At 41.8% G+C, this 13,627-nt stretch overlaps 2 protein-coding genes across 4 annotated transcripts in view; one reads left to right on the plus strand and one right to left on the minus strand.

Moving 5' to 3' along the window:
• col4a1 (collagen, type IV, alpha 1) overlaps positions 1 to 10,260 on the minus strand; it is a 45,447-nt gene extending 35,187 nt beyond the window's left edge. The window contains exon 1 of the mRNA XM_020656115.3: positions 10,036 to 10,260. Within this exon, the coding sequence (XP_020511771.2) occupies positions 10,036 to 10,107 (72 nt within the window). The 5' untranslated portion in view covers positions 10,108 to 10,260. The remainder of the gene's footprint in view (positions 1 to 10,035) is intronic.
• Positions 10,261 to 10,420: 160 nt separating this feature from the next.
• col4a2 (collagen, type IV, alpha 2) overlaps positions 10,421 to 13,627 on the plus strand; it is a 67,993-nt gene continuing 64,786 nt past the window's right edge. For 2 of the 3 annotated variants that reach the window (XM_065962408.1, XM_065962410.1), the window contains exons 1-3: positions 10,421 to 10,589; positions 10,821 to 10,935; positions 11,030 to 11,081. In XM_065962408.1, the coding sequence (XP_065818480.1) occupies positions 10,892 to 10,935; positions 11,030 to 11,081 (96 nt within the window). In that variant the 5' untranslated portion in view covers positions 10,421 to 10,589; positions 10,821 to 10,891. The remainder of the gene's footprint in view (positions 10,590 to 10,820; positions 10,936 to 11,029; positions 11,082 to 13,627) is intronic. The other variant, XM_065962409.1, reaches the window with a different exon arrangement.

Genomic DNA, 13,627 nt, shown 5'->3' on the forward strand with positions numbered 1-13,627 from the left:
TGGTCCAAACAGTACAAAATAAAAAAATAAAAAAGCAAGAACAACATTCCTCTACAATCCCACAGGAGCCGCATCAAACACATGAAGTCACAGAAACATCACATTAAAAGCTTTCGACCTCTCGTTTTTTTCTCAGACTTCTACTGCGTCTCTGCTGAAAAAATCTGATATTTCAAGCAGTGAGAGTGAGAAAATATTCAGCGGGGGGGTGAAACCAGAAAGGGAAAAGGGGGAGTGAAGGACTCTCAACAATGACTTTGTTAAGACGTTTTGTTTTCTCTGAAATAGGGCCAGTTCAGTTCATGCGAGCGGCTGCAGGGCCCCGGGTTCTTCAGCTCTTCCTGGGGCTCCTCGGTGAATGTGCAGCACTGTGTTACAGGATGTGGGGTTTAGGAAGCCATTCTTTCTGTAAGGAGGAAGGCCTCTTCCTTGACTTTTAAGCTCACAAAGACAAGAAGGGGTTGGGTCGGCCTCGCGTCTCCCTCAAGAGGGCTCTGGTATCTGGGAATAGCATTACCAGGCTAGGAATGACCTCTGTGACTTTTGAACCAACGAAACACATCCAACCATGATGTATAGTGTCACACTCTTTTGTCTTTTTTACATGGCTTGTTTCATTGAGTTAATTGAAAAAAAAAAGTTAAAAGAAGTAACTTCCGCACATTACTTTTTAAATTTGAACCGGACTTAGGATGCATTATAATACCCATACTTCCAAACTTTGTTTACCAGGAAAAGATAAGGTATGGAGGTATGTCACAAAACAGGATGTACCACTTCATCCTGTTGTTCTTTTCTTCTAAAAGCATTTTATATAGCCTACCTACAGGAACCCCTTTAAAACTGTTTTGGTGCCAAAGGACTACAAAGGACGTATAAACAAGATGGCAAAAGTTCAAGGATGTTATGACACATATGTACCAGTATAATCGCACAGCACGAAAAGTATGCACTCTGCATTTGTAAAAGTACAAAGAAAAGAAGTGATTTGGGATTTCGAGGTAGGAGCATATACTACATTTCTACAATTCACTTATCAGACTCTTTTATCCAAAGCGACGTACATCAGAGAGTAAGAACAACACAAGCAAGGATCTAGAAAAAAGGGAACAATGTGAGTAAGAGCAAACGATCAGCTTTGAGTCTGATTGGACACACAGGTGCTGACAGGAAGTGACCACAGGCAAAGCACAACATTGAGGGCAGTTCTTGAGAGCTCTAATCAGTATAGAAACCATCTTATAAGTCGTCGTTATCAAACAAAAACCATCGTCATTACCATCATCATCATCAATAATATGGAGACCATCATCATTAAGTTAGTAGGTATTCATGAAAGAGCTGGCTCTTTAGCTTTTTCTTAAAGGTGCAGAGGGACTCTGCAGATCACATGGAGTTTGGAAGTTCATTCCACCACCGGGGGGCGACAGAGGAGAAGAGTCTAGTCAGAGACTTAGGACCATGTTGTGAAGGTTGGATCAGACGCCTTTCATTGGCAGAGCTGTATATACTGTATAAAACATGGATGATGTCACCCCATTGGTTTCCTGGAGCACAGTTTTGAAGCCCATAGATGGCAGTCGCCATGTTGGAAACGCTATCTACAACTATCGGTCAATCGAGCGAGAAGCAACAGCTTGCAACAGCTACAAAGAGCCCTCTTGCACTCAGATCAGCCACACCTCTAGTTATGCACAATTCTTATCCTTCATAATATCTAAACAAATGAGTTGATCCCCCGAATAGTATAAAGCTCATGTCTTAATCGGCACCAAAAACTGATTTTCGTTCCAGGATGATAACATGTTTATTTTCAAGCCTGAAGTAGTAACTGGAGGAACGGCAGATTTTTGAACTCCTGCATTTGCTTCTTTTTACAAGAAGGGGGGGGGGGGGGGGAGGGGGGGATTCTTGAGTAGGAGTCCATCGCCAAACTAGCGGCTCTGTGAAGCTGAATCTATGATTCTATGATTTGAGCTTAATGCTAACACTTAGCAAGCTTATTTGCTTAAACTGACAATGACTGTACACTAATGTTTAACAGGCTAAATTGAGTCGATAACCAGTAAACAAACAGCTGATACTGGTTGGAATATCATTAGCTTTAGCCATTAGCAACATGTTGGATGATAAAACGTTAAAGAAATATGTTTACTTTGGTTCATTTAATGGAACTGAAGATATTTCACACCAAGAGATAACTTTGACTTTGACCTGCTGCTGGAACAAGAGGGAGGTTAAGATGGTGATCCAGGGGAAAAAAAATCATTAATTCATAAATATAATGGCTCTTATTCTCTCTAGAAAATGACGTGGGTGACATGGAAGCATCTGGGAAATAAATCAGTTCAGAAGTCCTGCCATCACTGTTAAGCAGACTGACACAATGCAACCATCAGGGAGAATACTTACACAGGAAGTGTGTGTGCATGTAAGCTTAATTTCACATCCTATTTAACAAAGGCTTTTCAATCTGAGCATGCTGCACACTTGTTGAAGCTGGAGGTTTCTGAATGAGGAGATTTCCTCCTAGTAAAACTGTCATCATTAAGAAAAAAAGCAGCTGGTATTTGGTGCACAACTGAGGCAACAAAATATGAGAAAGAAAAGAAAAAGAAATGCACCTCACCTCCAAGACTGCATCAAACTAATGGAGCTCTTAAGCCTCATTATCATACCATACACTTCACTAATAGACATAGCTTCTGTCTATTGTTCTCCTGCTTCCATACTTAGCCTTATCTCCTACTTCCCTTAAACGTCACCACCGTTTGAACATATGGAGACTGCAAGATGTCGCCGCCCTGAAGCCTTAGAGATGCCGGATCTTGGCATCAGTTCTGCTCTCGTATCAGTTAAAAACGTCCTAATCTTTTCTAGACTCAGCTATGCATTGAAAAGATTAGAATATCTCCTCCCGCTCCCTATGGGAACAAAGTCATATGACTGGTTTATTTCCTTCTCAAAGTTATCAGATTAACCTTTTTTTTTTTGGTGAAGTATTCCAGTAGAATAGCAAGCTACATGACGGCACAATTCTCATTGTTAGAGAAGAACCGCAGCAGAAACATAAAGGAACAGCAGAGGAGGAGATGGATAAAGCATCTGCTCCTCCGGGAAAGAGGTTAAAAGTTTGGTAGCACTCTGAATTATAGTCTGATCTGACTCACAATCTGCTATTTCTATCAGCCCTCCTTTTGTAAATTGCAGCGATAACAGTCCAGTATTACCATTTCTGGTAAAAAATAAAGAGTAACTGTAGCTCAATTAGGATTAGAAGAGAGGAGGAAATGTGAGGTCTACAGAGAGAAGTAAAAGGCAGAGAGTTTAGACCACTTCAGATGTCCTTCATGTTCAGCTGATAGAAATAAAGATTGTCTCCATTAATCTGAGACTTGTTGAAAGGCACTACATACCACATTTTACACATTCTGGCAAGAGCTTTTATCATTTAATGGGACAAATATGAAGCATGTGCTTGTGTGTCATTCATAATATCATGTTGTCTGACTGTAAGTGTCCCTTTATTCTTCAGCACTGTTGACATCCCAATACCCATTTTTACCCCAGCTCAATCTGCCCTAACATCCCCCATCCCTAAATGAACCTTGTTCCTGCCAATCACTCTCTCCCCTGCACTCGTGAGTGTGTTTGAGAAAGGAATCTGTTGGTGTGTATCTCCTTTATCTACTGGCATTTGGGTTGTGTTGGGTTTTTCCTAACATTTCCTAATAAAGATAAAAAAATCAGTAAACAACCAAGAGTACAAGAATTCGATGCCAGCTTACGATAGGAGACATTATTTTGACAAATTTCAGTCAGTACTCGAGGAGAATTAAGGTTTTTAAAGTGTTCAAGGCAATATGCAACAACAACTACCTTAAATGAATGTTTTCACATTTATATTTTCTTGACCATGACCGGTGTCATGATTCAGTCTTTAGTTTGTATTTTGTCTATTTCAAAGTTTAGATTGTTCTTTATCATCGTGTTGCTTGTTTCCTTTGTGTGTTTTTGTCTTAATGTTTCATAGTTTAGTCTTTAGTGTTTCCTGTGTTATTCTGGAACGTCGTATCAAAGTGTTTCTTTATGTTCTAGTGTGTTTTTGTTACTTTCTTGAGTTCTGTGTGTCCTCAGTGTTTCTTGTCTTTATTCCTGCCTCTGTGTGTTTCCCAGTGTGATTGCCCTGATTGTCCTCACCTGTGTCGTTAGTCTCACCTGTGTCTGATTACCCCTCTGTCTTTCTGTGTTTCTTCCCCTCTGTGTCAGTTCATTGTCATATGTGTATGTTAGTGTCAGATGTTAGTTTTCCTCGTGCTCTCTACTGGTTTCCTGTTTTGACCCTTTTTGGGGATTTTTCAGTTTGGAAATTTTCATTGTAAGTTTTGGTTGCCTGTTTGTTTTAATGAAATAGTCTTTTGTTATTCTGCACTTGGGTCCACCTCTCCTTGTTTTCCGTCAACCGGTCCTTTGACATCTGTTCTAATCATCATAATAATTTCAATAATATGACTCTGAAAACTACAGTTAAGGATTAATGCAGTTGGACAAGGGATGCTTCAGTACCAGGAAAAGTTTCAGTCTGTGGAAAAGTTTGCGTCGCACAGGATGGAAGGGATGGAGTGTTTGGAGACAAAATGAGAGGGGGGGACCCTGCTCCTGCACTATGAACCTGTCCAACTGTGTCATGACCTAACACTTCCTCAAATGTTCTCGTGGCCTGGACTCTGGGGTCAGTGTAATGGGATTTTTTTGTTTGCCAAGACCACAAAACTTTCCAGCATGAGCTTTTTCTCTGTCAGTGTCATGCTTTAATAAGATGTAATAATTATTACTATTATCTATTTATTTTCTTTGTCTATGTACCGTCATGCTGTAGAGACAGCCAGGACTTCACTCTTGGCTCCATTTGGGCCAATACAAAAAAAATAAAGCTATAAATTAAAAGTAAACACCATAACTATGTTTATCAGTCTCCAGTTGGACAGTTTGGCAGGAGAAGGTGGAAGTGCAGGTCAAGGGCCAGCGTGTGAGACTAAAAGATTTACTACAGTGTATCATCGCTGGCCATGACAAACATCCCCCACATCAGAGGGGGCTCGTGACCCCCAATCTCCCACAGTCTGCTCCTACATCCCTCCATCACTCTCCAACTCCCACCTCGCTGTCAGAAAGACGTATCCATTACACCAACTCTGTCCAAACCACAAATGACATTTATGACTCACCAATTTCACAGTGAAAACTCTAAACTGCACTTTTCCAACAGAACAATACACCTCCAGGAAAAACTGATCTTGAGGATAACACAAGTTGATCTCCAGGCACTTTAATGAGCAGAGCATGTGAGCGTGGGAAAAAGAAAAGTTCCGATACAGATACCAGTTTATGAAATGCCTCCAAATTTTGCCTCAAATCTAGTAGCAGGTGTCTGTTTTATGAGAATGCATTAGGAGGATTCACTTCAGTGTCTTTAGCGGTATGTGTGGTTGGTAGGAGAAGAAGCAGGGTCAGTACTGATGACCCACCTGAGGGGGGGAGGGGGGTGTGGTGGCTCTGTCTCTGTAATCTTCATTAGCAGCACCTGTGGAGGAGCTGGCGGAAATTGGTTTCGAGTCGAAGAGACGCCACGAGGAAGACGTGACACTTCAACACTTCACAGGTTCTTTTTGCACATGAACTAAACTGATATGAAAGAGAGGGCTGGCGGAGGAGATCGTACCCTGGTGTCCGGGTGGGCTGGTCGCAGCACGTACGAGGATCTTGGTGGGTCGCCTACACGTACCACGTCAGGCGGACGGGACAGTTGCACACATTCAGGTGGGGCAGGATGTACCTTTGCGTTTGCGCAGCACGTGGGGAGAGGCATTGAGTTGGCTCACTGGCCTTGACCTCGGGCTCAAGGATAGCATTTAGCTGTGGGTTTGCGTAGCGGTGTAACAACTGTAGAAGATTTAAGATTTTTTTGTGACAGCAGCAGATGCCAACAGTACTCTGAGTCACATTTTGGAGCAGAATTTTTTCTGTTTATTTCATGTTCAGATAAACAAAAAATCTGGGAGCTTAGCTTTGAGGTAGGAATTTCTTCTGTGTCCTAAGCTAGACCATACAGGAATTTGAGCAATCATGTCACATCAGTACAAAGTACATCAGTATAAAGTATAGCCTATAGTGCTTAGAAATAATAAGTAATTTATTTATATCATGCTAGAAGGGTAGTCTGTAGTGTCCTATACTCAAGTGATGAGTGGAAGTTATCACCAAGAAAAATAAAATGGTATCAGGATTTCTGAAGGACAAAGGAGGTAGTCTCTGTGTTAAAATGCAGCTGTGACAAATGTACTTGAAATGCCTACTTGGTGATGCTTAGACCACAGGGAACTAAAAAAGGGCTTTACCGTGCTTAACCACTGTTTAATCCTCCCCTCACTTGGCAACGACAGGGAACACACACAGAGAAACACACATAGGCGAAAAAGTGGGACATACCTGCCACACTTCTCGAGTATCAAGGTCAGAGGAGTATTACTTTTGCCACCCGGCAACGCCTGTCAAAATACAGCGGACACAAACACAATCACAACTCTTCCAAATGTAGGCATTTTTACAACGCTGCAGGGGGACAGGGGGGTCAGGCAGGCTGTGCTTTCCCAGGATGCACTACTGCTTGGTTGGTGGCCGGTCACGGTAACAGGGTCAGCTGTTGTCTCAGTGGGGGGGGGGGGAGGGGGGTCAGGCCTGTAGACCAAACTACAAGCTGCCTTGTTTGCACTTTTGGGCAGCATGACCGAGAGATCAAGTCTTGATAATGATGCGAGGCTTTCAGCTGACAACCTACACACATTCTTCAGACTGTGTGGGGATTATATAGCAGCTCCCACAGCCAGTTCATCCTCACTGGTGGGGTTCAGCTTGTACTGGGACATCTTCGTCCAAGCCAAGACGCAGGAGTCTGGCAGCACGGGGAAGCTCATCTTTCCCAAACAGCAAACACCGGCTTTCCAGATCCTTCCATCCAACATCCCACACACCAACTCTCACTCCAGGTATCCTCCTCCTCCTCCTCCTCCTCCTTCTTCCTACTCTAGGAATTACAATGAGTCATTCTGACCTCCCCCCAAAAAAAAACATTGCCAATAGTGAGAAACTGTATCATGTGGATAAAAAACAAACTGTGTAGAAAGTCACTCAATGGAGCAAAGTTCTACACACATCTAAATATTAGCTTGTTGCTACATCCTCCCAAAGCTATCATACACTATCTCTTCATTTTTGCCTTTCTAAAGTCGGCCTGACATCTGGGTTATCACATTTTTGTGTGTGCTCCTGTGTGCTTGACGATGAATTGTTTACCTTGTTAATTCACTCTTGGCCTCAGTTTGGCCCCACTGATTACAAAAGGAGCCTAAACAGGAAGCTCTGATACTCAGTCAATGTTCACGACTCAGAATATGGAGACAAAGAGGAGATAAACCTTGTGAAGTAGTGACCTGTGGATATCAGCCCAACACTGTTTTCTTTTTACTTGATTCATATTTAAAGGGTGCAGGTTACATAATCTAAAAAGTTAAGAAAACATATGAATGCATTTCAGCCTCAAATCTGGGTCAGTGTTCTGAGAAAAGCCCTTCGGCTTTGGATGGATGAAAGCTACCACCAGGATAAAAAAAAAATCCTTTTTTGGACCTCCATTGGAAGGATATGACTGTCTGACACTCCAAACAACACATCCTGAATGTCACTCGGGTTATATTGGTGTCATTTGCTGGGGGATGAGATGTTCAGCCAGGTCTTGACATCATGCACTTCTATCCTACGCAGCTCTTTGAACCAAAGCTTGGTCTAAATGAACAATAATGAATGTTTGGCCAATAAAACTTTGGGGGGAAATGCATGCTGTGTTGTAAAACCTTTTTCCCAGCACATGTGCAAATGAAACACATGATGGCTTGATTGAGCTGATACTGTTAACATGTTCATGAGCTGGCACTTAAAGTCCCAAAAAAACCTCCTAAACTAATTTTTCTCTTTATGACAACAACTCAAAGCTATAATCCATCACAGATGACAAAAAATAAACACTTAAAACTCAACGGAAGAGAGAGAAACTCCCCGCTCCATAACGCCATGCAGGCTCCCTTGAGGTGTTCATTTGCTCTGAAACATCCCACATTGCTCTATTGTGCAACAACACTAACAGTCAAATATAAAGACAAATATTCTTATTATAACGTTGTGTAGCGGACTCTGTTGCTTCGGCCGCTACTTCCGCGTTGTTTATTTACGTCACGTCTTACCTCGGGAAATCCCCCGACCCCCCTCCCCTCTGACAGGGATAGTCTTCCCCCCCCTGCCCTCTGACAGGGAAAGTCCCCCGCTGTGAGGAGCATATGAGAACGGCTAGGTCGGGAGAATCTCGGGAGAAGTCCTTCTGTAAATATCTAGATATTATCCGGAGTGCAAATGTGAAATGTTGTGATAGTCCCTCCAGTGGATAGTCACCACTTCTGGAGTATATATCAACATACATGTGGAGACAAATAGGATACAAAATACAGGGATTTCACCTGTGGACATCAGCCAAACTCTGTTTTCTGGAAGTGCAGTTTGCAGCCGCTAAATTTAAGAAAAAAGGAGTGCATCTCCTCTTAAATGGGTCAGCGTGCTGAGTAAAGCCCCTTTATGTTCACTTCTAGTTTGGATGAATGACAGCCACCGACAGGATGTGCAGAAATGTGTTTTATCAGAACTGCCACACCGGTTTACTTATTCACTAAATTGTCTAAATAAATGGGACATCTGGATCCACAAAATGTTTTAAAAAATGTGATCTAGTCTAGCTGTAAAAGTCTCATTCGTCAGACCTGTGGACCTGAAAACGCTAAACTTGATCAAACAGTCTCCTGTGTTATTATTGAGAGCATTCTCAGCTTCTTGAACCACATTAATACCTCACAATATAATCTTTCTAATGAGGTCCGCACCGTGCATCATTCATATTACATTCTGGAAAACGAGAGCCCTCACTTCAGATGTCTTATTTGGAGATGATAAAGATAATTAAATTCACGCTCACAGCTTTAAATTGACATTGTCCAAATGGGTACGATCTAATTCCTTAGATTTCTTCAATGTAAGTATTTCATGGCAAACATCAAACAAAGATTTTTCAAGTTCAAGCTACCTTGTGTTTTTTTCCACTGCAACAACAACGTCTTTCTTTGTCCATTCAGCATGAATAATGATTTAATATCTCCTTTTATTCACACACAGGCTAACTGGGACACAGTTATAAAACCAGTTATAAAAATATCTTATCTGGCTCGTCTGTGGAAGAAGATCACAGGGGCCATGACTGAATAGTGTTTGTGTTTTTCATATCTTAATATCTTAAAGATGAGACACATTCTCTTCACTTTAAAAATCTGAGCATACCACTAATTAACTCAAACTGCATCTCTGCCTTACTTATTATCTTGCATACCACAGACACACACACACACACACACACACACACACACACACACTTCAGCTACTGTAGGCCCTACCCCACCCTCTCTCGCTCGCTCTCTCTCTCTCTCTCTCTCTCTCTCTCTCTCTCTCTCTCTCTCTCTCTCTCTCTCTCTCCTCTTTGGAGGAGGCAGGACTGGGAGTAGACTCAATGTATTGTTCAGAAGTGCTGGATGAGTGACCAAGCAAACAGACAAGAAGTGTGAGCTACAAAAAACAGACACAACAGACTATAATCAACAGAAAAAAAACAAAAACATCAGGTATAGAGAAGGCACGCTTTTTAGTGACACTGAAACATGTGTGTCTATCAGACAGTAAAAAAGACTTTTCAAGGAGGATGATTTGATTAAACAAGCTGAAATTGTAGGTTTCCTATACCGCTGTTCTGAAGAATACATGTGCGCAACTCTTGCCAATTTACACGAGGAGAGTGTTAAAACTAATCCACAGTTTGCGCACATTAACTTAATCTAACAGGCTAAAAAGTACATTCAAAGTGTCATAGGGGCTTTATCCGCTTACCTCAGCCTCTGTCAGGTCGATGGTGCAGTGAAGAGCCGCCAGCAGTAACAGTGCGCCGCACGGTAACATCATCTCGGCGGTGCGCTGTGGTGAACTTTAATGCGCAACAGTGCTGCTGAGAACCCGCTAACAAACCACCTGTCGGCCGCCTCTTGTCTTCCTTCTCCTTTGTATTTCACGAAATTATCTGCGGAGCTCGGGCAGCACGTTTGGCTGCATCTTTTGTCCGAGACGATATGAGCTTCTGATCAATGCAAAGTCACTCTTGTTTCTTCTTCTTGCACCACACCCCCCTCTCCCCTAAACGACCACCCTCGCCCTTTTGCTTACGGACTCAACCCCTTGCAGTTACAAACACTTTGACTTTTCTTGGTAAGGAGAGGGGACTACTCGCCACACTTTGCTGTTTTTTTTTGTAACGACTAGCCTGCTTTGAGGAGGTTTTTGGTGTCACAGGTGGACCTGTTCTGAAACTCTTTGAGGTCGGGAACTGGCGCGCAACACTTGCCTCGTGATAACTTCTACCTTTCATCCTACCGCCGCGCTGTGAAACAGTAAGTAATGTTAGCTAATGATGTCAAAGTGATGGGAAAATAAAGAAATATACTTGTTAACTTGACATTTTTATTGTTACTGTTCCTGTTTTACAGTACACCTACCACCTAGGCGACTGACGTAATAAATAAAGTTGTGCGTCATTTCAAAGTTAACAAAGCTGTGCTCTGAATGTAGGCTAATTAATCGTATGGACTAGTGGGTAAACTTTTTTTTTTAAAACGTTTAAGGTCGAGCAGTCATGCTGTAGAAGTGTCGCTCAAGCTAAACTGAGGAGTTGAAGTGAAGTTTTGAGGTACGCATGAGTCGGACCATGCAACATAACAGAGGACTAAAGAACCTGAGGTGAGCTGGAAGCGAGTTCCTCTGCACAACATTACAACAGCACTGATTTAATGAACTGCAATTTCAACGCTGTCATGTTTCATTCACTATACAGGCTGCTGCTTCTGTGCCTCTTCATTGCTATCCTCGCCGCAGGAGTACAAGCGGTAAGTTTCTCGTTTCGTATTTGCGAACACATTGCAGTCTGTTGTCACTCAAGTATCAAAAAAAATATTATTTGAAACTCTCCAGTCCAAATTTCAGTTTGTCGTTCTCATAACTGCTCTGCATGCAGCAGCAGACCGTGGGAGTGTCTGCTTTGGGGAGTTGCAGCAGTAGGAGGGTCTCTGGCTTTGAATGCTCTTAAACAGCAGCTTAGCTCATTACAGTTTTATTGTGAAATGGCTCATGATGCACGTTTTTCTGGTTGGAAGTGAGGACACTTTTAATATTTCAAAATCACTAACAAACAAAAAAAAGTCAGATGTGGAGTTTCATTTCAGAGTATAATATGTTGTTTTTTGGCTTGACCTATGACCTTGCAGAGATTGAAGGGTGGGGGTCATGACCGAAGAAGACATGATGACAAGTTGATCTTTATTAGTGCAGATTTGTCATGGTGTGCTGAAATGTAACCAAATGTGTTTTACCTTACCTTAATGAAGAAGATATGACCCACTTTCTTGGATTTTGCGTGTCAGTCATTTTATTCAAAATGTACAAAGAAAAATTGAACATTAAATGATTATAAGATGATATAGCCGAGTGAAGCAGAATGCATTAGCTCAGGAAAGGAAGTTTAAACTATGCAGTCACTGCGATGGACATCTGAAAGAACATTTTGAGAGACTGCTTATTGATGGTTATATTGGACAGGGAAATCAATATCTCCCTGAGCCATGATAAAAAGATTGAATAAAAAAAGGAATCTTTTAAGCATGCTTTTAAAGCTGTTTATCTTTAATAACAGAGAGTTTAAAGATACTCTTTTTTCCCTAAAAGTCAATGAAAAAGTAACTTGTGCTCTACTAATTCCTCTTGTACACACTGTCCCTGTCCATTAAGAAAAACCTGCTGCCTATCCAGAAATAATATCTATTCAAAAGCAAATGTAAATGTTTAAATCAAATGCGAGTGCTATCAAACAGCTTTAAGTCTGATAAGGTCTGATAAGGACACAGGATGCTGACAGGCGGAGCACAGAGGCATAGTTTTTTTTTTTCAATTTTTTGCTGCTATAGCAATAAAAAAATGCATTAACATCCATCACGCTGCAAATACATGAATGACACGTGATCAAAAAGAAACCTTTTAAAAAAAAACTTCTGCATTAGGGTTGTCGGATAGCCTAGAGCAGGGATGGGCAACTGGCGGCCCCCATCAACCCTCAACGTGGCCCTCAGTTCAAATGTATTTCTTGAATTAACAATATATGCAATAATACATTAAAAATGTATCAGTTTTATTATGTGTTTTGAGTTGTACAATCAGCCATGTTAAACACACATTTCATGATATTATGACCAAACATCAAAAACTATGTTTCTTAAGATGCTGTGTCATTAATTGTTCTTTTACTGGTCTGCTGAAATTAAAAGTGTGAATTTGACATGAAACAAACAGGTAATGAGAGGAGAGGAACATGTAGATTATAGCCCACACTCCAGGCTCCGATGTGATGTGTACAGTAGGCTTTGGGTTCATGTCACTGCCCAGTTTTGTTCTGAGGCATTATAAACACAACGTTATGATCAATTCTTAAAGTTTCCATACAAATATTCCCTCAACCCCCAGATATGTAATGTTTCATTTAGACAGGAAAGCTGCATAGACACTGTTAGGACATTTTAAGCCAACACCAGGGATGAGACAGCTGAGCAGGGGATCTAATTGGGGTAACCCCAGGTCTAGATGCATGGAGCTAGCGCTAGCTGCTTAGCTCCATTGTTAATCCACCTGACACCTGTCTTTTGGACTTTGGGAGCATCAAGAGTAAGGAGTTAAAAGGCCCACGGTGGGAGACTCGACTGATCACCATGTTCTGATCCCCCCGAGACCAAATGAATCTTTTGACTTGAGAAGATCGTAGTGTAGTGGTTTTGTCGGGTTTGCTTTAAGGCTGCTCTCACCGAACCTCCACTCAGGTCTCTGGAGATGGGCACTAACAGATGGGAGAGGGAGACATGGAAGTTAATTAATTATCAGACCAAGTAACACACACTTTGCAAAAACACAACTTCATAACATGTACAAAAACTTACACAGCTTTGAGAAATTGTGTCTAATAGACTAATAGCTTTGCTAGATTAGCAGTGTGGCTAACAGCGCTGTAAACTCTATGTCTGGCTAGGGCACAGGACTAATTACTGCTGGGAGATTGAAGTTGTGAGTCCTGGGACCCGCGGCCTGACATCTGAGACCGGCCCCCGTCCCCAGGACTATATAGCCTGTGGGGTGTAAAAAAAAAAACCGCTAGACTATCTGGCACCCCTGATGCTGACGTTTCTGCACGTCTCGAGACGCGGTTCTTTCTTTTGCAGCACATTTTAGTCGTTGCACTTCTATTGGACTTCTGCATTTACTTTTGAATTGATTTCCTTTCAGAATTTGCTGCTGGTTTCCTGTTGTTTTGGCTGTTGCAGGTCAATTGTCCTTGTTGGCCACCGTAGTCCATCATCCAATGGGGGATAAACTCTTATTGTACTTAATTTAT

This window comes from Labrus bergylta, chromosome 13 (assembly GCF_963930695.1).
Source record: "Labrus bergylta chromosome 13, fLabBer1.1, whole genome shotgun sequence".
NCBI lineage: Eukaryota > Metazoa > Chordata > Actinopteri > Labriformes > Labridae > Labrus > Labrus bergylta.